The sequence below is a fragment of the Natator depressus genome, chromosome 9 (genome assembly GCF_965152275.1).
Source record: "Natator depressus isolate rNatDep1 chromosome 9, rNatDep2.hap1, whole genome shotgun sequence".
Lineage (NCBI taxonomy): Eukaryota > Metazoa > Chordata > Testudines > Cheloniidae > Natator > Natator depressus.
In genome coordinates this window covers 76,321,295-76,343,455 of record NC_134242.1, presented here as the reverse complement: position 1 = coordinate 76,343,455, position 22,161 = coordinate 76,321,295, and the positions used below count along the sequence as shown (strand labels likewise).

The 22,161-nt window shown below is 47.9% G+C and overlaps 1 protein-coding gene across 2 annotated transcripts in view; it reads left to right on the top strand.

Annotated features, from left to right (window-relative positions):
* The first annotated feature begins 4,888 nt into the window (after nucleotides 1–4,888).
* The window catches only part of NALF2 (NALCN channel auxiliary factor 2), a 74,270-nt gene continuing 56,997 nt past the window's right edge, over nucleotides 4,889–22,161 (top strand). Inside the window, exon 1 of one of the 2 annotated variants that reach the window (XM_074964500.1) lies at nucleotides 4,889–6,291. In XM_074964500.1, coding sequence (XP_074820601.1) covers nucleotides 5,467–6,291 — 825 coding nt within the window. In that variant the 5' untranslated portion in view covers nucleotides 4,889–5,466. The other variant, XM_074964501.1, reaches the window with a different exon arrangement.

Here is a 22,161-nt window from a genome sequence, read left to right as displayed (position 1 = left end):
GGGCCTGTGGGGTAGGGGGTTGAGGGGTGAATTGAAGCATGTTCCCTGAGTAAGTCAGAGCTATAAACCTTTCCAGGGTGCTCAGTGCTCTGCAGAATTCATGGCCTTTTGCTCTGCTGTTTGAGGCAGTTAAGTCTCCTCCTAGGAAGTGAACTTTTGCTTATCCCACATTCTGTGTGGTTCAACATCTTGTCACTTCAGCTGTAGAATCATGGCTGGATAATCATCCAATATTTCTCCAAATAACTCCCTGGGCTTGAGCAGCACTAAACTATGGAATGTCCTGGCAGCAAAGCCACACAGGCCTTCATAATTAATAAACCTTTATTTTTGGCTCAATTGTATAAAAGCAGAGGCAGGGCTATTGGTATGAGCTCAGCTAGAGCAATGTATATACCTGAAACACCAAGCTCTCCTGCGTACAGCGGTGTCCATCTGCCTACTCAAAAGATTAGTCCCTCTAAAAATCTCCATCAAACCAGGGTGTTTCATTCTTTACACTGATCTTGTCCTTATTCCTAGCAGTTAGGATTATTTTAGGTTATTTCAGCTCAGTTCAAAGCTCACAAGCTGCTAGTGAAGACAGGTTGTCTCTTGTGGCAGAGGGAAGAGGAAAAACAATCCCCATTCTTCCCTTTGGATGTGAGGGAATAGGGTTGTGGAAGGTCACCCTATTCCCTCCTTTGATGGTGGAATCAGGTGTGAGAGGCCACCCTAAGATTCTGAGAGAGACAAAAGTGCAGCTAGGAAGAGAGGGCTGCATCCATGGGCAGGATGGGAGCACACATGAAAGAGGCAGATGTCTCATGGAAACACAGGAGCACTGATAGAGAATGAGCCACCAGCAGTTACTCCCCACCACAATTCTGGTTTCTCTGGAGAGGGGCAGAAAGGTAGAAACCATCAGCTTTTTCACAACTGCCTCCAAAGCAGGGCTCAGGGGGGGCAGCCTCCACCTGTGTCTTCTGTGAGCCAGTTACATTGCCCTCATGCCCTCATGCCTGTTGATACGGCTCCACCCAATGACAGTCAGAAGTATATATCACAGACCTGTATTTATTACACAGCACCACTTGTCCATGGATGAAGGAATCCTAGCCTCATCCTGACAAACTTTCCCAGTGTAAAATTGTAAGAGGGGAAAGGATGGTACTGAGTCTAATGCATTGGACTGGGAGGCAAGAGAGTCATGTTGTGACATGACTGGACTCTGGAGGAAGTAGACTGAGGAGGGGCAAGAGGAGACTGGGAAAGAGAAAGCATTGTACAAAACACAATTTACTCCTGCTGCCCCCTCAATAAATGAAACCAACTGAACAAAGCTGCTGACTCAGCAGCACAATCACAGGTGGGAGGATATGAATAAGGCGTGACCTCAGAATTCCTACTTCATGCCATTAGAGACTGGGCTATCCAAAGACTGACTGGCCTAGTATTCAGAGGGAGAAGGGAGGTTGCAGCATTCCTAACCCTCTCTAGAGACTGGCTGTGGAATGACATTAAAACATCAGTGAGGGCAGCAGCTGTTACACCTTGCTCTGTTACAGTGAAGGGATCAATGAAAGTTTTCTCACAGGTGCTGCCTAGGTCCTGACTTCAGAGGCTGGGCAAGTTTAAAATCAGAGAAGGCTGGCTGGGGTTAAGTCTGGGAGGGGTGAAGGCAAAGCCCACAGTCACATAGCTGGGACAGGGCAGTTAAACAGAGATAGTGATAACAATGTGTGGATGTAGTTCATGTTATTATTGCTGTTTTCTATTACAGTAGCACCTAGAGACCCCAACCAATACCAAGACCCCATTGTACTAGGCACTGTACAAACACCCAATAAGAAAGAGTCTCTTCAATGGAGCACTTACAGTCTAACTAGACAAGACAGACGATGGGTGGGAGAGGAAACAGAGACCTGGAGTGACTTGCCGAGGTTTCCCTGTAGGTTTCCTGGCTCCCAGTCAGGTGCCCTATCCTCTGAACTACCCTGCATCCCCTATTCCCAAGGAGATCTCTGTCCTTTGTGTGAAGTTATCCATATTTCTTCCAACACCATCATTGTTGCAATGTCCTTACCATAAAAAACACTGTAGGGCAAAATGCCCCGTGGGAATCCCTAACCCATGCCCCCAGATATGTGAGTATCATGAACACAGCTCTGTCTGGAATCTCCGGGGCACAGAAGACTGAGCAATAGGGATTTATTCTGCATGCTGCGAGCACCTGTCATGTAGCCAGCTAGTGCCATTTCTTTGCGATGCCCTATATCTCTCTCCTTCATGCTAGCCTTATAGGGAATCAGTCAGGCTGCAATGCAGGGGGTGGTCCAGAGGAGAAGCTCCAGTGCAAATGACTGTATAACCGGAGGGATGTTACTAGAGCTGGAAGCAATGACATGCTCAGCTCAGTGTAACTCACTTCAGGATACAGCTAGATGAAAGCCCCAGAAATAGGAACACTTGGACCAGTTCCCACAAGCCAGGTTAATGCCTGCGAGTGAGAATGGATCTGTGTTTGGAAAGGCAGGCTCAGAGCATGCACTGTCTGCAGCTCTATTAACAGCAGGGTTTCACATTGCAGAGCTCTATCTATTGTTCATTTCTCTTGCCCATGAAATCCCTAGCTGGATGTTAACAGGGCTTGGGGCACAGGCAAGTGGTGTTCCCTGAAAGTTGGTTTCTTCACTCTTCAGTGGCAATTCCGAGTTCACTGTCAGTGCCCTAGAGACAGAACACCGGGGCTGCCTCTCGGGAGGGCTCATTTCCCGACACTTCTCAGGGCTGAGGGCATCTCTCCTTCTGGGAGTGATGGGCCCCTGCAGTGGCCTCTGCTCGGAAGACCAAACCATGGGGCTCAGGTGCCTCAGCACCGCTCTGGCTCTCCAGATGTTCAGCGAGGTCAGGGATGGGAACAAACCCCTGCCTGACAGAGACCGTTCACCTCCCCGTCGGAAAACTGGGACTGAGGGTGTCCCGAGGCACCAAGCCCAGTGGCTGCTGTCACCACAGACACAGGGCCAGCTTTGTGCCCCACAACGCAGAAGCCCTTACATTGCTGCCAGGAGGCAAAGCACTGGGCATTGGCTACCCCTCGTGGTGAGCATAGTTGCCTTCCAAGCAGCTGACCCGGGCTTGATTCCCGGCCAATGGAGGGATGTGTTTTGGGGGGAGGGATAGCTCAGTGGTTTGGGCATTGGCCTGCTAAACCCAGGACTGTGAGTTCAATCCTTGAGGGGGCCATTTAGGGATCTGGGGCAAAAATTGGGGATTGGTCCTGCTTTGAGCAGGGGGTTGGACTAGATGACCCCGTGAGGTCCCTTCCAACCCTGGTAATTCTAAGGCGAAGAGCCGCACATCGCCAGACAGCTCTGCTCGCTGGGGTACTAGCCCGGTCGCGCTGGTATCTTCTCCCTGGAGGAGTCCCAGGGCTGGTTACATGGGAATAGACAATGGGATGAGTCCCTCCTGAGTGTGCCAGTAATAAATGGAGCCACACCTGGCTCGTGCTGCCGCTCGCCGTCTCTGACGGTGGCTGTCCTGCCAAGCCACCCAGCAAGGCCCAGTGGGATTGACCTGGGGGTGCAGACGGACCCCGTTAGCGCGAAGCCTCTGTCTGTGCAGAACAGCTGCTTCCCGGACAGGAATTACCCGGGGCGCTTTGCCAGGCTCGGAAAGAGCCCGGGTCTGGGCTGGGGCTTCTCCGCGGGCTCCCCGGGGTTAGTAGAAGCGCAGCATCGAGGGAGGTCCCGGCGGAAAGGAGGAGACGGCTAAAGAGACGTGACCCGTCTCCACTAGGAACCTCGCTGCAGAGAGAGCCCGGATCGCTGCGCAGCTCTGACCCCCGCGCTGCTGTCTCTGGATTAAGCAGATGCCCCGCTCTCGGTAACTGGCTCCAGCCTTAGAAACGTAACGAAGCTCGGATCTTCCAGCTCAGCTCCCATCCTGCTTTGTCAGCTCCTGTAAATTCCTTTCCGAGCATGGCTCCCAGGATTTCCCTTCCTCTCTAAACAGCTGTTTACTGGGAAACACACGGAACCGGGCTCGGCCAGAGCCGATCAATGTCACTGCGCTTCCAAACTTGTGCCCAAGCAAATCGTTAGCACCCTGGCAGCCAGCGCAGGCGGGGGGATGCTACAGACAGGAAGGCTGCAGCCAGGGAAGGCGCTGTGGGGCCCTCCGTCTCCCTCTGGGTCTGGCTGAGCTGTGGCAGGAGCTGTCCTTCAGCACCGCGGCACCTGCTAGCCCCTGGGTGGCCCGCGGCGCCCGCCCCCAGCACCCCGCGTCTTCCCCCAGGAGCTCAGCCCCGCAGCCTGCCTGGGGCAGAGCGAGCCCCGCGCAGAAGCAATGTCCGCTTGGTCCGGGACCTGCTTCCTGAATCCAGGCAACTTATTCTTCCAGCTCAGTGAGGAGATGCAAGGCTGGGGGGGGGGCGGGGGAGGCAGGAGGCGGCCAGGAGGAGAGGAGACGCTCGCAGCCCCTTGGATCCGAGAGCCTGGGGAGGATCTGCCGCGGTGGCACAGGCACAGAGACATTAGCCCCCCCTCCCCCCCAGGATGAACTCCGGGGGCGGCCAGACACCGTGCGGCGGCGGGGGAGCGCGGAGCACACGCCACCTGCAGCAGGGACCAGCCCCCGGGCCAAGGTGCCGCGCGTGCCCCGTGTCCCAGCGCGCTGTGTGCGCCGGCTGCCCTGGGGGGGGGGGGGGCGGCGCCTGCATGAAGGCTGGGAAGAGCAGCTCCCATGAATGAACGGCTCCCTGGAGTGAATGGAGAGGCTGGCTTTGGGGGGAGGGGAGGCACAAAACAAATGGCAGGGGAGATGAAGAGGGAACGAGGAGCGCGCACGCGCCTTCCCTCCGCTTCCCCCTCCCTTCCCCCCCCCGCGTCTCTCCCCCCCCCCCGGATCAATTTCTCAAGGTGTTCTCTGTACAGCTGAAGATGGCGACAGATTGAGGGGGGATGGAAAACAGGAGACACCGATCCAGGATGATCAGGAACGGGAAAAACGTTGCCCACCAAAAAAGAAAGAGGAAAGCGGAGTGACTGTGCGTGCAGCGGGGAGCAGAGGCGGGCAGGAGAGCGGAGAGGAGGCGAGGCGCCCCGGCGGGCTGAGGATGAGGAGGGCCAGGCGCTGACTGTGGGGAGGAGGAGTATGCTTCTGCCTGGCTCCGCTCGGGGCTGAGCGGCTCGCTGGATGGACCGGCGTCGGCGAAGAGCAGCCTGGACGTGTTGAGGACCCTGGCGCTGATTTTTCCTCCCGCAGCAACATGCAATGGCTGGTGGTAGCATTTAGCTGCCCAGGAGGAGGTGGTGGAGGAGGGGAAGGCACTTCCTTGTTTCTAGCCATGAGAATGATGCCCATCATCACACCATGCTTCAGAGGAGGTAGGTGACATTGTTGGGGGGAGTCTATAAGAGGAGAGGAGCAAAGAGAACCACACCGGAGACCGCAGTAGCCCCCCCACTCAGCCCCTAAAATATGATCAGGGGGGCTTGGATGTATCCAAGAGAAGATGACGCTGTGTTAAAAATTTGTTGTGCACCAAGACAAAACGACAAACCCTGCGCTGATTCCGAGAGGGCACAGAAATGGCGAATGTCTCTGGCATCCCTTCTATTTTTCACTGTCCTCCTCTCTGATCATCTGTGGCTCTGTGCTGGAGCCAAGCTCAGATCCAAGGATAGGAGCTTAGCCATGCAGACGCCTTGGGGGGACGCAAGCCAGCGCGCCTTCCAGCCACATTTCCTACTGACAGGGGATCAACAGTCACAGGAGGGGAGGTGTGAGATTTTTTTAAGCAATTTGACCAAATTTGCTGCTCCGATCCCATATTGCACTGGTGCCCGGGGTCATTTCGATCTGGACTCAGCTTGCACCAAATTGTATTCCTTGCAGCGACTCTTGGGCTCTTTCCCTTCTGTACCCTTAAGGCCACCCCCCTCCTCCTCCTCCTCCTCTTCTTCATCAGCCTCTTTTTTTTCCTCTTCCTCCTCCAAAATAAACTTCTTAAAGGCTTATTTTAGGAACTTCAACCTCTCTTTTTGTGATACTTACACGATCTGGGACCTGCTGCTGGGCATGGCCGGCCCAGACAGCTTGGATTGCAGTTTGGACAACCTGATGGTGGATTTCGTGGCTGCTGCAGCCGGTGCTCTGGACGGAAAGGCGTGTAGCAGCTGCGTCCAGGCTTATCAGAGGCTGGACCAACACGCTCAGGAAAAATATGAGGAGTTTGACCTCTTGCTGGAGAAATACTTGCAATCAGAAGAGTATTCAGTTAGATCCTGCATAAGAGACTGCAAGGTAGGAGGGGGAAGCACAGGGGGGCCTCCGAGCCCCTGCCAAACCACACTAGAAGAAAAGTAGCTTAAGGCAAATCACACCATTTTCCTGGGTCCCAGTCTCCCCTCCCCCATCTCCCTTGTTGCTCCTTTGTTCTGTCTGTTGGCTGGTTGGACTTTTTTGCTTTCACAAGATTTGGTTAATGCTGATATGGCCTCTTTGGATGTGCTGGAGCCCTGCAGCCCTGCAGTGTGATAATATACAGGCAAAAGTCACAGCAGCAGGAGGAAGAGGAGGAGGAGGAGGAGGAGGAAAAGGGAATGAAACCGTTCAGTCTGGTAAAAAAAAAAAAAAAAAAAAAAAGCCCGCTGAGGTTATGACTCGAGCATTGGTGGGTCCCCCATGCTCTCTTTCCTCTCACCCAGCACAGCCTGGCAGAAGGCATTTCCTTGGGTCCTCAGATTCCTTTCTTCCTGGTCTGAAAGCCAGTGGCATTCCCCTGGGCTACCTGGGCTTTCCAAACCTAATCTCACAAAGGAGGCTGGAAGGGGTAGATAGCCTGGGGGGTGCCACCACAGAGAAGAGTCCTCTGCTCAAGGGAATCCGGGTGCTGCACAAGTTCAGTCCCAGAGAAATGCCCGTTTTGGACAGGAAATCAGTGGCGCAAAGCCTATGGAAATGCATTCCCCCCATGCACGCAGCCCAGACTTTGGGCGAGTGACGAACTCGTGCACGGAACAGGTGTGGGAGCCCATTGCCTGCTGCTTCCTCCGGCCTGGTGTAAATCAGTGTCGCTCCTGCGCAGTGTGCGGGGGAGGGGTGCGCTCTCGGTGGATAATTAGGCAAAGATGTTTGAAATGAAGTGGCGACCTGATGTGACCCAAGAGAACAATGGCTCTTCCTTCCCCCAGCTCTCTCGGATTGTCCTTTGCCAGGGAGGCAGATCTCCAGAGAGCTAGCCAGAGAAAGGGAAGAATCAGACGTTTGCCAACCCTGGTCCCTGCATGCTTGTGTCCCAAGGAAAGTGGATGGTAGATCAGGGAGTTAGGAGTTAGCAGAGGCGAGGGCCTTGAACCTCTCTGAACTGTTTACTCTTAACCATCTATTTCTGCAAATCACTTTCCCCATTTCCCCAAAAGTTGGAGGGGAACGAATGATTCCCTTCCCCTTGCTAGAAGAGGCCCCTGGAGCTGCTCATGCTAAGCCCTCCATCCTCCTGCAGCGCAGTGCAGAGTCAGTGTTATTAGCAGCGTGCATTTTCCATCTGAATTTACAGCCACCCCACAATCCCTCCCCACCCCAGACAAGTCACTCAAAGGCAGCTCTAGTTGCCTCAGATTACATTCCTAGCAGACCCCTGGGTCGCTGTTACCCATCAGCACACACCTACCCCTCTGGGTTGGGTTGGGGGCATCTTAGTTCTGTCAGTTCTCCGCACTGACTCATGGTGAGCTAGCTCTATCAGGTGGTGATGGTGGGAGAAGAAAGACAGCAGTGGGGCTACTTCTGAGGCCCATACTGGGTGATGATCCAGGCAGGGTAAGAAAAGTGAATGTACTTCCCCCTGGACTCTGAGGCTGGATGCAAGGCTGGAGTGGGGTGCCCGGGCAGTAAATAGACAGGCACTGGGGGAATTCTACTTGACTTGTGCAGACGAAAGACTGAGAGCTCTAGGGGCTGGGCCTACCAGTGTGTGTGTGTGTGGACAGTGCCTTGCGCAGTGTGAGTGCTGCTATAATACAGAGAAATAACCATAACCAAATACATTTTTGTACCTGGGCACATTAATCCATGTAGGCCCTTCTCCTGCCCTTGGCAGTGATACGTATGCCCAGTATTTCAAAGGAAGGCAAAAATACCCACAATGCACTTAGCTAAATGTTCCATGCTGTAGCTCTTGTGGCGAAGAATTTATTCTCAAGGTGGCAGGTGATCACTTCATGTTCAAGAAGCATAAGAGTTGCCTTCCCCAGCAGCAGTTGGAACAAACCTCCCAGCCCACTGTGGTCAACTACGTTTTTAATGTATTCCAATGTCCATCCAGATTCCTTGTAAATTACATTAAACTCTTCAATCATTTCTCATGGAAATGACATAAAGGCTTAATCCCCATGACATGGCTCTTTGAACTTCAGCATGTTCAACAGCCCTTGAGTGACTCTGATGAGATTTCCTGACTTCATCTGTGCAATCTCCCTTTGGCTGCTATGTCCAGGAAATGTAACTGTCTTGTTAATTATCCCTGAAACCTTTTCTCAGAACAATTTCTTGTAGGTCAGATAGTGTCTGTGTGTTATAGCAGAGGCTTTGCTTCTAGATCACCTCACAAAGCGATTGTGTCAGCATTCACAAATTGACCAGGGTTGTTCTTGGTCAACACTTTTATGGGAGACCTCGAAGAAAAACTCAGAGCTGCAGTAAAGGTACTCGCGATGCATTAAGTGGTGCTCATCCCCCCAGGGAAGCACTGAACTAACACCTTAGTATGGTGCTGGAGGTACCATCTGTCAGATGATGTAAAATTGAGATTCTGATCACTTCTGGACAGTTTTTGTAATGAACCTTTTTGGAAAGATGTTAGTTCTGGTGTCCTGGGAAAATTCAAATTTGGGGAATTACATTCTGCCTACCTAAATTCCTCCTGCAGTTTCAAAGGTATATGGTGTTCTGCTTACACTGAATTGTTTTGTATTGCTGCTCTTCTCTGTTAAATTGTTGTCATATTCCACTGGAAATGACTGCATTATTGCCATTTATTATTTGTATTGCAGTAGCTTCCAAGTCCCTAGTCAGGAACAGGCACTCTACAAACCTGTAGAAAGATGATCTCTGCCCCCAGAAAGCCCAGAATCTAAGAGACGGTCATGGAAGAAGAGTAAAAAAAACAAAAGGAGGGAATAGGGGAGGAAGGAGAAGGGTAATAGTGATAGGGATACGTGGCTGCATAGACTAGCTACAGTCTCAACTTGACTTTAAAACAAACAAATAAAACAGATATCAGCAATCCCCACTGGCCATCCACCTGGGCATTTTCAGATGGTAGTTTTCCATAGGTGTCACAGACAAAACGGATCTTAAGGAGGGAAAAGGTAGTGGCTTTATGGATCAGTGTGGGGATTGTGTTCTATATGTAAGGAGCAGAGTGGAAGAAAGCACAAAGACATTTGTGGGGGAAGAGGACAAACGGGCAGGCATTGTTGGTGAGGTGACTCAATAAGCCACAGGTAGGGAGTGGCAGAGATGTGTATATTTCCTGTGTGCATAATTTTAAAAACATATTGGCATCCTTTAGGATAAAAGGCCTATAGGAAAGTCAGACACTATCTGTGTGTAACTATCATAGAGGAATTCAGAGGTGTGAGTAACCAAAACACAGGAGACGTATATTAGGGGAGCAATATAAAGAGGGAACTTTGTATATAAGAATATAAGAAAGGCCATGCTGGGTCAGACCAAAGGTCCATCTAGCCCAGTATCCTGTCTTCTGACAGTGACCAATGCCAGTTGCTTCAGAGGGAATGAACAGAACAGGTAACCATCAAGTGATCCATCCCCTGTCACCAATTCCCAGCTTCTGGCAATTACAGAGGCACTAGAGACACCATACCGGCACATCCTGGCTAATAGCCATTGATGGACCTATCCTCCATGAATTTATCTAGTTCTTTTTTGAACCCTGTTATAGTCTTGGCCTTCACAACATCCTCTGGCAAAGAGTTCCACAGGTTGACTATGTACTGTGTGAAGAAATACTTCCTTTTGTTTGTTTTAAACCTGCTGCCGATTAATTTCATTTGGTGACCCCTAGTTCTTGTGTTATGAGAAGGAGCAAATAACACTTCCTTATTTACTTTCTCCACACTTGTCATAATTTTATAGACCTGTATCATATCACCCCCTTAATCGTCTCTTTTCCAAACTGAAAAGTCCCTGTCTTATTAATCCCCAGTGGCCATCTACCTGGGCATTTTCAGTATATGGTTTAGGCATCAGTTCAGCAAAGCACTTAAGCACTTGTTTAACGTCCGCCTCTGTTGAGTTTAACATGTGCTTTGTGGAATAAGAGCTTTAATAGATAAACAGATTAAAATACTAAAGAAATTAGTGGGTTGGGGGCTTAGATGAAAAACTGACAGCACTGAAGTCTAAACACTTAGAAATAGGTCCGTACGAAAACGGGTACTCAGATACCATGGTGATTGGCTTGGCCTGGGAACTTAGAAAGAATAATATGTAGGGGCCAAGGTAGTGATAATAAGAAATATATCAGGTAATTTGCTAGATTGTTAAATATTTACTATGATTATTTATATCACCAGATAACATCAGTTTTACAAGTTTGACAAGATATATTTGAAAAGTAGCATTAGAGTTGGCCATTTGCAAAAAGAAGGTGCTACCTAACTCATCAGTTATTGTGTGATTAGGGAGTTATGACCTCATTTGCAAAGGTTCTGAGCACGTGCAGATCTCATTGCCTTCAGCCGAGGTTGTGGTTATTCCACAGGTCTGAAAATTCAAGCTATTTCTGTGCATAAAGTGAGTTAATTTTGGAAAGGGCTGTTCAAATGCTGCAATGAATACCATACTGTATTTGAAAATATAACTTTGGGCTACGTGCTGCTCAGAGACTATCGCATTCAGGCAACATTGCAGAGCGCTTTTCGGTGAAAGTTTTGTCTTGTTTTATGTTTGGTTTTTTTAATGATAAAAAGAGTGAAAATAGGAGAATTAAAGGAAAATGAAGCAAAATCCGATTGGAAAATCTGTGGCTTCAGCAAAAATCCTACATAAAATGACCCTGGCCATAAAGATTTTGGAGGTTCAAGTACCACATACCTCATTTGGTGGGTTCTTCAGTTGTACAAGTTTTCCTGAACTGAGGAAATATGCAACAAGAAAGAACATTAATCCTTACAGGAAATGGCTTTTGTCACCAGAGGAAAATGCTTCCTGCAAATGATTGTGATTTCCCTTGTTTTCCTCCAGATCAGCAGGGGATGAGAGCAGGACTCTGCAGACAACATTTTTGTGAGGCGGGGTGAGAGGAGTTTTTGAGACGTATTTTTCCCCGTCCCTCCCTGGGTTGAGGGACTCCAGAGAGAATGATATAGACCCAAAGTAGGGAAGGCAGAAGCAGGGAACCCCAGAGGGCCTCCCCTAAAAGGACACAACTCAGGGTTGGTTGTTGCTTTAGTTTTTCTTGTGTTGACTTGAACACAGGCGAAAGGTGCTGCACTAACAGCTGTGGAGGATGGAATGTCTCTGTATGCACCAAATACATACAGCACAGGCAGGGGGACAAACTTCCTCCACATGGTGGCTCCTGTCAACATCCTTCAGCCTGACCTGGAGGAGAGGACCCCCTCTAGGGGTGTGAGAGTAACTTGGACTCCATGGCCCACTCAACCCTTGACATCACTGCAGAGAATGCCAGAAAGCAGGCCAATTCGTGCCAGTTGTGGTGATGGTGGCTTTTGTGACCTGGATACCTGCCCATGAGGAACTGGCCTGAGACCCACCAAACCCATTTCACAAAATGGCCATTAAACAGACATCAGAGACTAATGATTCGGGGGTTGCACTGGAACTGGTGAAAGGCTCTAAGTCTCATTCACTATCCCTGGCCCAACCAGTCTTCCAGAAGTAAATCTTTTGGCCCTTTCTCTAAATATTATCTTTCTGTCTTTCATGATAAGCCATGAACAACGTAATGCCAGAAAACAATACGATTCCAGCTCTACTGGCACAAAATTCCTCAGAGACTCTTCCATCTGTGGAGGCACATCTCCCACCAGGAATTTCCTCCAAGAGGGACTATACAACTCAATAAATATCACAAATGCAACTATTAGGGAACCCCAGTGATTTCATTGACTTTGGGTTTTTTATTGGCTGGTTTATCACTCCGAAATAGCTACTCCATTTTTGCTGCAGCAGATTTGACCCTTAGCAAAGCCTATAAAATTTCCAGTGAAATGTGCAAACTGATATTCCATGAAAGGGAACAAAATCTGATGAATTCTGTGAAAACGGTCCATTTCACTACATTCAGAGGGTAAAGGTCAATTGTCTGGGAGAGGTACTGGGGGTTAGAAGTCTGGTGGATGAAGGGGGCAGCAGCAGCAGAGAAAAGCAGTGTTAGGAGTTTCACTTTATTCCTTCTATTTTTGTTTGTTTCATTTTCTTCTTGTCTGATCACAAAAGCAACAGAGGCAGGCACCTTAACTAACAGCTGGTGGGAGGAACTAACTCCCAGAGAGCCCTGACCAATTTTGAACTGCTGTCAGCCATAGGTACCTCGGAAATGAACCATGAAGGTACTTAGGCTCCTAAATCCCATAGTTAGGCACCACGGTGATTCACAAACTCCCACTCAGCTGTCACCTAACCCAGTAGGTTCCTGAATTCACAGCGCCCCTAAGTTTTTGCCTCTGGGCATGCACTCTGTAGCCTCATTTTAGGCATCTGGATGCCCATCTCCCACCTGATCCCCAGAGCCAGTCAAATTGAGAAAATTAAGTGTTCGTCATGGGCAAAGACAGTGGCATCATGGGATTTTTAAAAAGTTTTGAACCTATCTGGCTTCCTCCAATGCAGAAAATCCTTGAATGCCCACTGCTGAGCGGCAAAGGACCAAGGGATACCCTCTGAGAAATGCCACATGCTTAGCCCACAGCAACGCACTGCCATCTGTACACAATGATGTGAACTGAAAGAAGGAACAAGTGTCCCACGTGTGTGCATGCTATTATCATGGCTTACGTTCCGTAAGTTAAATAACATACATCAAATGAATCCAGTTCAGCACACACACACACCTGTGTTGACAAGCCCTATGTCAGGTTCAGGGACCCGATCCAATTGTTTAGCCTAAGAGGCACGTTCTCTGAAGAACAGAGCCCTGAACTGTAGAATAGGATTCCAGTGTAACTCGCAAAGGAGAAAGGTGCATGCTAGCAAATGTTCTCAACAGAACAATGAGATGTAGGAGCCTCTAGCTCAGTGGTTCTCAACTGTGGTCCACTGCTTGTTCAGGGAAAGTCCCTGGTGCACTGGGCTGGTTTGTTTACCTGCCGTGTCCGCAAGTTCAGCCGATCGCAGCTCCGACTGGCCGCGGTTCATCGCTCCAGACCAATGGGGGCTGCGGGAAGGGCGGCCAGCACGTCCCTCAGCCCGCGCCGATTTCTGCGGCCCCCATTGGCCTGGAGCGGCTAACTGCGGCCAGTGGGAGCCACGATCGGCCGAACCTGCGGACGTGGCAGGTAAACAAACCAGCCCAATGTGCCAGGGGCTTTCCCTGAACAAGCGGTGGACCACAGTTGAAGAACCACTGCTCTAGCTAGTATAGACTCTGTAGCAAACACTCTTCTTTTGCAGTAGGTTCACAGGTAAATTCCAGCTCCAAGATCTGTCTCTCCTGTTTTTCCTTCCAGCCTTTCCAGCCCTCCTGGGCACAGGAAGAGATGGAATGGTTTAAAAGTCCAGCGCTCTGTGGTGAGTGCTTGACCACTTGCTGGTTTGTTTGAATAGAAGTAGGTACCTACAAGTCACTGTTTCTTAATAAATCAGCTGCAACCATCCCTCCTCAGGCAGCACAAGCTGAGTACTTGGCTAAGAAAAAGGCAGGTGTTGCAGGAAGTGATATAGACCATTCAATATTAAGTATTTGCTAAGTATCAGTGTGTTCAACATCTTACAAGATACAGATCCTGCCCCAAGGAGCTTGCAGTGTAAAAGACAAGCAAAGATTAGACAAAAATCACACTTGCAGACCCAGAAGATGGACATTACTTAATGTGGTGGGGTCTCTATATAAGGAATAGAGCTGTTTAGATTACTCATTACAAAAATATTTAGAGCAAATTTAGACCTTTTTTGTGTTTGGGAGTCATTCATAAATTTATCCTGATTTCTGCAAACAACTTTGGTATTCTAGAGGGACACCATCAACTTTAAAACCACATTCTGTCTGAAAATGTTTTACTTATTACTGTTCCAACTAAGAGCACTATGGCTAACAGGTTAGATGAGGATAATACTTTTTTCTATTTTATTGGTTCAGTACATTTGGCAGCACATTGTGTAGTGTCGGTTTCACTGTCCCCCCTATATGCTCAGTTAATTGGTTTTCCCTAGTTGGTTGTGTGGGTCTATTTCACAGCAACAAGGGAAAGGATAAAAAGAAAGAAACTGCAATTGTAAACCCACAAAATGTGGCAGAGGGGATGCAAAGTCAGGTGCAGTTTCTGTGTCATGGGTGGTTTGCCCTTTTTAGTTCATGGGTTTTGGGGGGGGTGTGTGTTTTTGTTTGTTTTTTAAATAAGCTCTTTACTCTGATTATTTGCTCTTACTTATCTGGTGGCTGAAGGCTCACTTATGTCACATGGCAATACTGCTACTCTTTGGATGAATGAAATTTTTTTTTTCAATAAACAACAAATCCTGAATAATGAGTTAAGCACTTCCTGGCACAAATGACAAGAAAAATCACCTCTGGTGCTAAAATGTGTGAAACTTCTAGGAATGCTTTCACAAATACCCTATGGTCACCCAATTACTGACCAATTAGCTATTAACTCTTTGTATGATGGATGTGTCTAAAGGTCTCAGTCGAGATCAGGGCTCCATTGTGAATAGCAGCAGAGTGAAGTTGGCATTCATAACTGTATTTGGTAAATTTGGATTTTCCTTATTTGACCAGCTGTAATTCAGAGGGTGAAGGCTCAGTGCTGTGAGGATGAAGACCTAATATAAAGATGGATTAGTCACAGGGGGTGGTACTTGCCCACTTAAGCCAATACTAAGTCAATATTCTTCATGATATTTATAGGTGGCAGTGCTGGAGGTGCCCCCGTTCAGGGCAGACAAACCAATCAATGCTCTCTAGCTCTGTTTACTACACAATTAAATATTTGTTTTCTTAAATGTGCCAAGCCCTGTATTTATATTTTCCTCTACAAATAGTTATTCCCAAAAGCTTTAAGTACTAACTCAGAACTCAAAGTCCCTTAAAAGGTTATTGAGGAAAATAAATAACCCTGGGACAAAGTACTGTTGTGGATTAAGAACTGATTGTGTGGTAGGAAATAAAGAAATGTTGTGGCTAGTTACTACTTAGAGCATAGAGAAGTTAATAGCGGAAACCCCAGGCTCTGTATATTAGTTAGTTCCTCCTCTAGATCACTGATGTATTGAGTTCCTCTAAAGTTGGTGGCATTTGCTGATGATACTAAACATAGTTTCACAATTAAAAACTAGAAATGGGCTGAGGAGGCTGAAATATGTTTGCAAAGCCAGCAGTGATGCATGTCTAGTTTCAATTTTTTTTCTGAACCACCAAAAGGTAGGAGGGGGGAGTTGAATAAAAAGGTCTTGTTTAGACACGCTAATTTTTAATGAAAAAACAAGACTAGTGTGGAACTTCATATAGACTTGAAGTCCTTGTTGGGCTGAACAGCCAGATGGCTGCTGAAATACACATTGGATAAGCGTATGGTAAGGAGGAATACCAACCTCTCTCCTGTAGCCTGGTAGAGGAGACACACTGGCATGGCCTGCCGCCTGACACTAGGATTCTGTAGCTGGCAAGATCAGTCTCGGGTTTGCAGGGGAGAAGTCTCCTGATTTTTCCTAGCTGAGAGAGCCATGAAAACCCAGTGATATTAACCCATTCCTGTTGTAGCGGGTCTGTCATTTGTGAATCATCCAGAAACCTAGATCATGACTTCACAGCTATGAGGAGCAGGAACTACTGCTGATGCTGGAGCTAACTCCAGTTTCCCTCCTGGCAGCTGATATGTTCTTTGCTGAGTAGCTAATGTGGCCTGTGGCCTCAGAGGCAGCTCAGTAACATGTGGCAACATCATGCTCATCTGGACTGAGCTAGGGATTTCTGTGGTCTTGTCCCAGTGCTGCCACTGACCACCTCTCTAGCTCAAGGCTGCTGAGGTTAAAGTGACTTGGCCAAGTTTCCTCATCTATAAACTCTACTTATTAGAGGTGATGGAGTGGAAGGTGGTCAGAGTTTAATTCCAGAGTGGGGTTTTTGCACAATGATCATGTTGATTCAATCAATTTTTCTGTTGTCCAGATGTCACTTGTCCAAATTTCAGCTAGATCCAAGCTGCATGTCATTAATAGACATACTATGATACAAGTTACACAGCTCAATGAGTGTGGCAGGGCCAGAGCTGGAGCAGCTGGAAAGAGACTTCACAGGTGGCCCAGGTTAAACAATAAAAACCCGCTCTGGGGTTCCCCTCTTATTCCTGGTCAATCAGAAACAACACACACCGTGAAAGTCTCTGGCTGCCTTTCTTTCCTGCAGCTTATCAGGCTGTAAATTCCAAACCAACAAAGGAAATCGAACAAAACGCACATTGGGGACATAACAGCTGCCCTAAGTATTCTGTCCTGGCTTCTGCTCAGATCAGACTCTTCTTCCCAATGCTAGTCCAAGCACAGCTGCATCTCAGTGCCTCAGGTCAGGGAGTCCCCCAGCTTGCACTCTGAAATCCCTTCTTGTATTTAACCCACGCCCCACTCACCCACCACTTTGTCTGGTGTAGGAGGCCCACATCCTAAGGGCACCAATGGGCATGGTGTAGCAGGGCTGTAGGATCCCCTTGGGGACCCCACATAACTGGCACATGCTCTCAGTGAGTCAAAACAGAAGTTCACATTGACAAATGCTTCCCTGGATCTGAAACTGTCAAATCTGTATTTATGTAAAACACTTATTATATTTAAGTTCCAACAACATGCTCACCACCATACAAGACAGTTCCTATCCTTGAGACAGGAGACAGACTGATAAGATGTGCTGGGAGGCTCATGGAAAGGACAATTTCCCTTAGATAATTTTTTAAACCTTTAATTCTTTTCTTTGAGCATTACAGAAGAAGTGAGTCTTTTGGAGAGATTGAACGAGGCGAGGGTGGGGGGTAGTAGATGAAGATAGGGAGGGGAAGGATGGGAGCAGGCATGAAGGTGGCAATGGATGAAGGAAACTGAGGTCTAAAGATTGATATTGCTGGTGGAGCAAAGAGGGTTAGGGTTACCAAGATTAGAGGTGGGAGCTGAGATAGAGGTTGGGGCTGAATTGTGCGGGCTCTGAAGGTGGAGAGACACAGCCCAGGGAGAGCAGATCCTGTGCTGGGAGCAGAGCTGCAGCCACAGAGCCAAGTGTGGTGAGCAACTGGGGCCAGCCAAGGGGGGACCTTGGGCAAAGGGCCCAGCTCAGAAAGACCCCCCCCCCAGCCAAGGGTCCTTGCAGGCCAGACTGGGAGGGAGATCTTAACCCAATGGGGGGCTGACGCTGGGAAGAAGGGTCCCACCACCCAAAGTCTGGAGGTGAGTAGCCACCACCATTGCAAGTGTCCAACCCTCAGCATCCCTGCAGCACAGCCAAGACCTGAGAAGGAGTCCTGGGACCTATAAGAAACAGACTGTGAAGTGCCCTCACGGTCCACAGACACTGTTTGTAATGTTCCCTGCCACAGAGCAGGGTGATGTGTTTTCCTTTAATCTTTCCCATTTTTCCTTATTCATTTTTTTTAATTGTTAAAAAACTTGTATTTGCCTTAAATTGTATGAAATGATCAGTGGGTCAGGGAAGTGCCCAGTGCAGAGAGAGTACCCCAGAGCTGGGACACCCTAGCCCCTGTGCCAGGTGACCACAGCAGGGTAGATGGTCAAGCCCCCCAGGAATACGGGGCCCAGCCTTGTTGGGGTTACGAGGACTCTGCCAGACAGGAGAGTGGAAGGGGAGCCTTCAAGGGCAGGGATGCCTCTGGGTAAAGGAAGTGGGAGTGAGGACTCAGATCCCTTCGCTAGCCCACTTCACCAGGGTTGTGCAGAAGCTAGGAAAGTTCCCCATAATAGTGGGACCGTTCCCCCACGTACATCTGTTGGTCAGACTGCAAGCTCAGCAGGGCAGCGACTATATTTACCTTTGTGTAGTGTACAGTACCAAAGACATGGTCAGCACTGAGCCCATTAATAATCTAAAAACTTTAGAGCCAACACATCCACTCAGTCCTACTTCTTGTTCAGCCAATCACTCAGACAAACAAGTTTGTTTACATTTGCAGGAGATAATGCTGCCCACCTCTTATTTCCACTGTCAGCTGAAAATGAGAACAGGTGTTCGCATGGGACTTTTCTAGCCAGCATTGTAAGGTATTTACGTGCCAGATATGCTTAGCATTCGCATGCCCCTTCATGCTTCAGCCACCTCCAGAGGATGTGCTTCCATGCTGATGAAGCTCGTTTTTAAAAAACCCCACACAACCCCCCCCCCCAAAAAATGCATTCATTAAATTTGTGACTGAACTCCTTGGGGGAGAATTGTATGTCTCCTGTTCTGCTTTACCTACATTCGGCCATATATTTCATAGTAGTCTCAGCTGATGACCCAGCACATCTTCATTTTAAGAACACTTTCGCTGCAGATTTGACAAAATGCAAAGAAGGTACCAGTGTGAGATTTCTAAAAATTGCTACAGCACTTGACCCAAGATTTAAGAATCTGAAGTGGCTTCCAAAATCTGAGTGGGATGGGGTGTGGAGCATAAAGTCAGAAGTCTTAAAAGAGCAACCCTTCCATGAGGAAACTACAGAACCTGAACCACCAAAAAAGAAAATCAACCTTCTGCTGGTGGCATCTGACTCGGATGATGAAAATGAACATGCTTTGGTCTGCACTGCTTTGGACTGTTATCGAGTAGAACCCATCATCCGCGTGGACGCATGTCCCCTGGAATGGTGGTTGAAGTATGAAGAGACATGAATTTTTAGCACATCTGGCATGTAAATATCTTGCTATGCCAGCTACAACAGTGCCATGAGAACACCTGTTCTTGCTTTCAGGTGACCTTGTGAACAAGAAGTGGGGAGCATTATCTCCTGCAAATGTAAACAAACTTGTTTGTCTGAGTGATTGACTGAACAAGAAGTAGGATTGAGTGGATGTGTTGGCTCTAAAGTTTTTACTTTGTTTTTGAATGCAGTTTTTTGTACATAATTATACATAGTAAGTTCAACTTTCATCATAGACATTGCACTACAGTACTTGTATCAGGTGAAATGAAAAATACTATTTCTTTTTTATAGTGTAAATACTTGTAATCAAAAATATAAAGTGAGCATTGTACACTTTGTATTCTGTTATAATTGAAATCACTATATTTGAAAATGTAGAAAACATCCAAAAATATTTAAATAAATGGTATTCTATTATTGGTTAACAGTGTGATTAATCACACGATTAATTTTTTTAATTGCCTGACAGCCCTAGTTTAAACTAAGGAAATATTCCACCCACAGTCTGAGGAACTCCTGGAGGCTGGAGTGTCAAATCCTATCATTTTGGAGATATAAAAGGAGCTTTTTGATTTTTTTTTTCTGACGAGTAACAACCAGGTTTGCTAAGGGACGAGTAAGCAAGCTTCACACTTCAGCTGATCCGTGCAGGAGATGAGGAGAATTTTTTCCCCCCCATGCCATGTACAGCAATTGGACAAACACTTTAAGGGTGGTCTTCAACGTCTTCTAAAATATCACAGTCCACTGCCAGATGAGACACCAGATCATTGGTCCACGGCTAGTATGACACTATGTTCCTACAAATGTAGACAGCACCAGGGCCCAAAGGAAAGGGTTCTCCCCAGCAGGGGCTCCCCGGGAAATGTCCCAAGCTACAGCATTCACTGACCTGATCTGTGCTGGGTGTCTCAGGCTGGGATTTCCCTGGAAGTATCCCAGGAGAAAAGCCTTCACTGATTGGTTGAAGATGAGATGGTCCCTGTGTCAATTCTCCTCCAGTCTAAGTTATTAGCTAATGTTTTCCCCTTTGAGAGTAGAACACTGAGATGTACTGTGGGGTCCACACCCATCAGTGGACACTTCGAATGCTGTTATTTATTAATAGCTGCTATGTGGTGCCTGGAAGTCCTGGATCAAGATCAGGGATCCTGTTGCACTGGGTGCTGTACAAACACTGTAGGAGACCTTCCCTGCCCCAAGGAGCTGACTCCTTGCTTATTTAAGGTTGCCTGCGATCTCTGGCATAGTCATGGGGGTTGTGTGTCTCGGCTCTGATTTCAGCAGGATTTGCCAGTGAGATTAAGAGGAAAACTAGAAAGAACTCTTGCTTCCTGGACAGTGATGATGAAGAGGGGAAACCTGATGCTTGTCTGGAAGCATCAAACACCAAGAAGGGAAAGGGACTGTTGGGAGGAGGTCGGGGGTAGGGGACAAGGGATAGAACTAGGAGGAACTGGATAGAGTTAAACAAAGGGAGATTTAGGCTGACTACTAGGAAAATCTTCCAGACAGGAATGAGCCTTCAAGGGAAGGGTTAGACAACCATTTATTCATGTAACTTGAACTGGACTGCAGAATATACTAGAGAAAACATTCCTGCTTCTCTCCTCAAGGAGATCCTAGCTCCATGGAAGTTAATAGCAAAACTCCTGTTGACTGTGGGGGGGTCAGGATTTCACCAGTGAGGTGGAAACAAGATATGGTCGGATGGGTCTCTTCCATCTGTGATTTCTATTCTGTTTGCAGCTCTCTTGGAATCAGGAAAGGCTTCAGTGTAAGATTTGTTCCTGTTAAGTTAATGTCTGGCCTCAGATATACCTCGACTGGAGCAGCAGGACCCAACCAGTACAGTGACTATGACATGGAAGCCATTGTCACTAACATGCTATGAGCAACAACCCTTCTCCCTGGCTTCATAGAGAAGCAATGAAATCCTGCCACAGCTTTGCAAGTTCACAGACTCCTAAGTCTGCTGCAGATATTGTTAATAATGATAGCTTTTAGCCCTTCTCAACTAAGGAGATGCTCTGAGATCTATAAGTAACACTATTCTCATTTCACAAAAGGGAAACTGAGGCACAGAGGGGAAGTGATTTTTTTCCCCTCCCCCCGGTCACTTAGCAGGTTGGTGGCAGAGCTGGGAAGAGAACACCTCTCCTGAGTCCTCCTCCAGTGCTCTGTCCACTGAAGAACACTGCCTCTGTTTTGACTTCCCCTTTATGCTGAGGTAAGGGTGTAGGGAGTAGCCCATGCTGCATCCTGATAAAGACTGTAGGAACTGAAAGTTTGCTCAAATGAATGTACCAAGTGCCCCCAATGAAAATAGCAATGAGATTTCATTTATAAACCTCTCATCTGTACTGGCTGGGCTTCAGCTGCTCCTCCTCCTTTTGGTTCCTGGCCTGGTTGCAGGTGGAGACAGCGTGTACATATCTCATGCACTCACCATATGGCAGCTGTTTTCCATTTCACTGCATGTGCTCTGGGCTCCAGTCAAGGGTGCCTTCTTGGCTACCGCACAAGCCAGAGAGCTGCTATGTGAAGCCAAGCGGTCATGTCTTGAGCCTGGTGTCAGCATTCGGCTTGGAGGAAATTTCTCAGCTAAAGCACATTTAACATTCAGGGGGATTTTTAAAACTGGCTGCCCGCCCCCCAACAATAGGGCCCTGTCCTGCAGTCCTTACTTGGCCTTGGAAGTCAGTGGGACCTCTTCTCTTTTAAGGACTCAGAACTTGGGCTTTAACACTCTAAACAAAGTTTGATTCAGTAGAATGTGGTGAGCAGCTAGTGTGTGACCCAGTTGCTTCTGATAATGCGAACAAAATATGTTGTAAAATGGCCGAGACATTTAGCTTTGGAAAAACCACATGTGCTGTAACTGCTTTTCATGAGAACAGTGACTATGCACGCTGGGAGTAGATATTTTGGAAGAGCCGCTTGCCTACATTTGAGCATTACACTCCTGTGTCAGTCTATCCTGCCAGCTCTCCCTGCTATGGAGGAGCTGTTTCTTGTGCTATCTAAACGTGCTATCTAAAATATATAATATATTTTTAAATACTA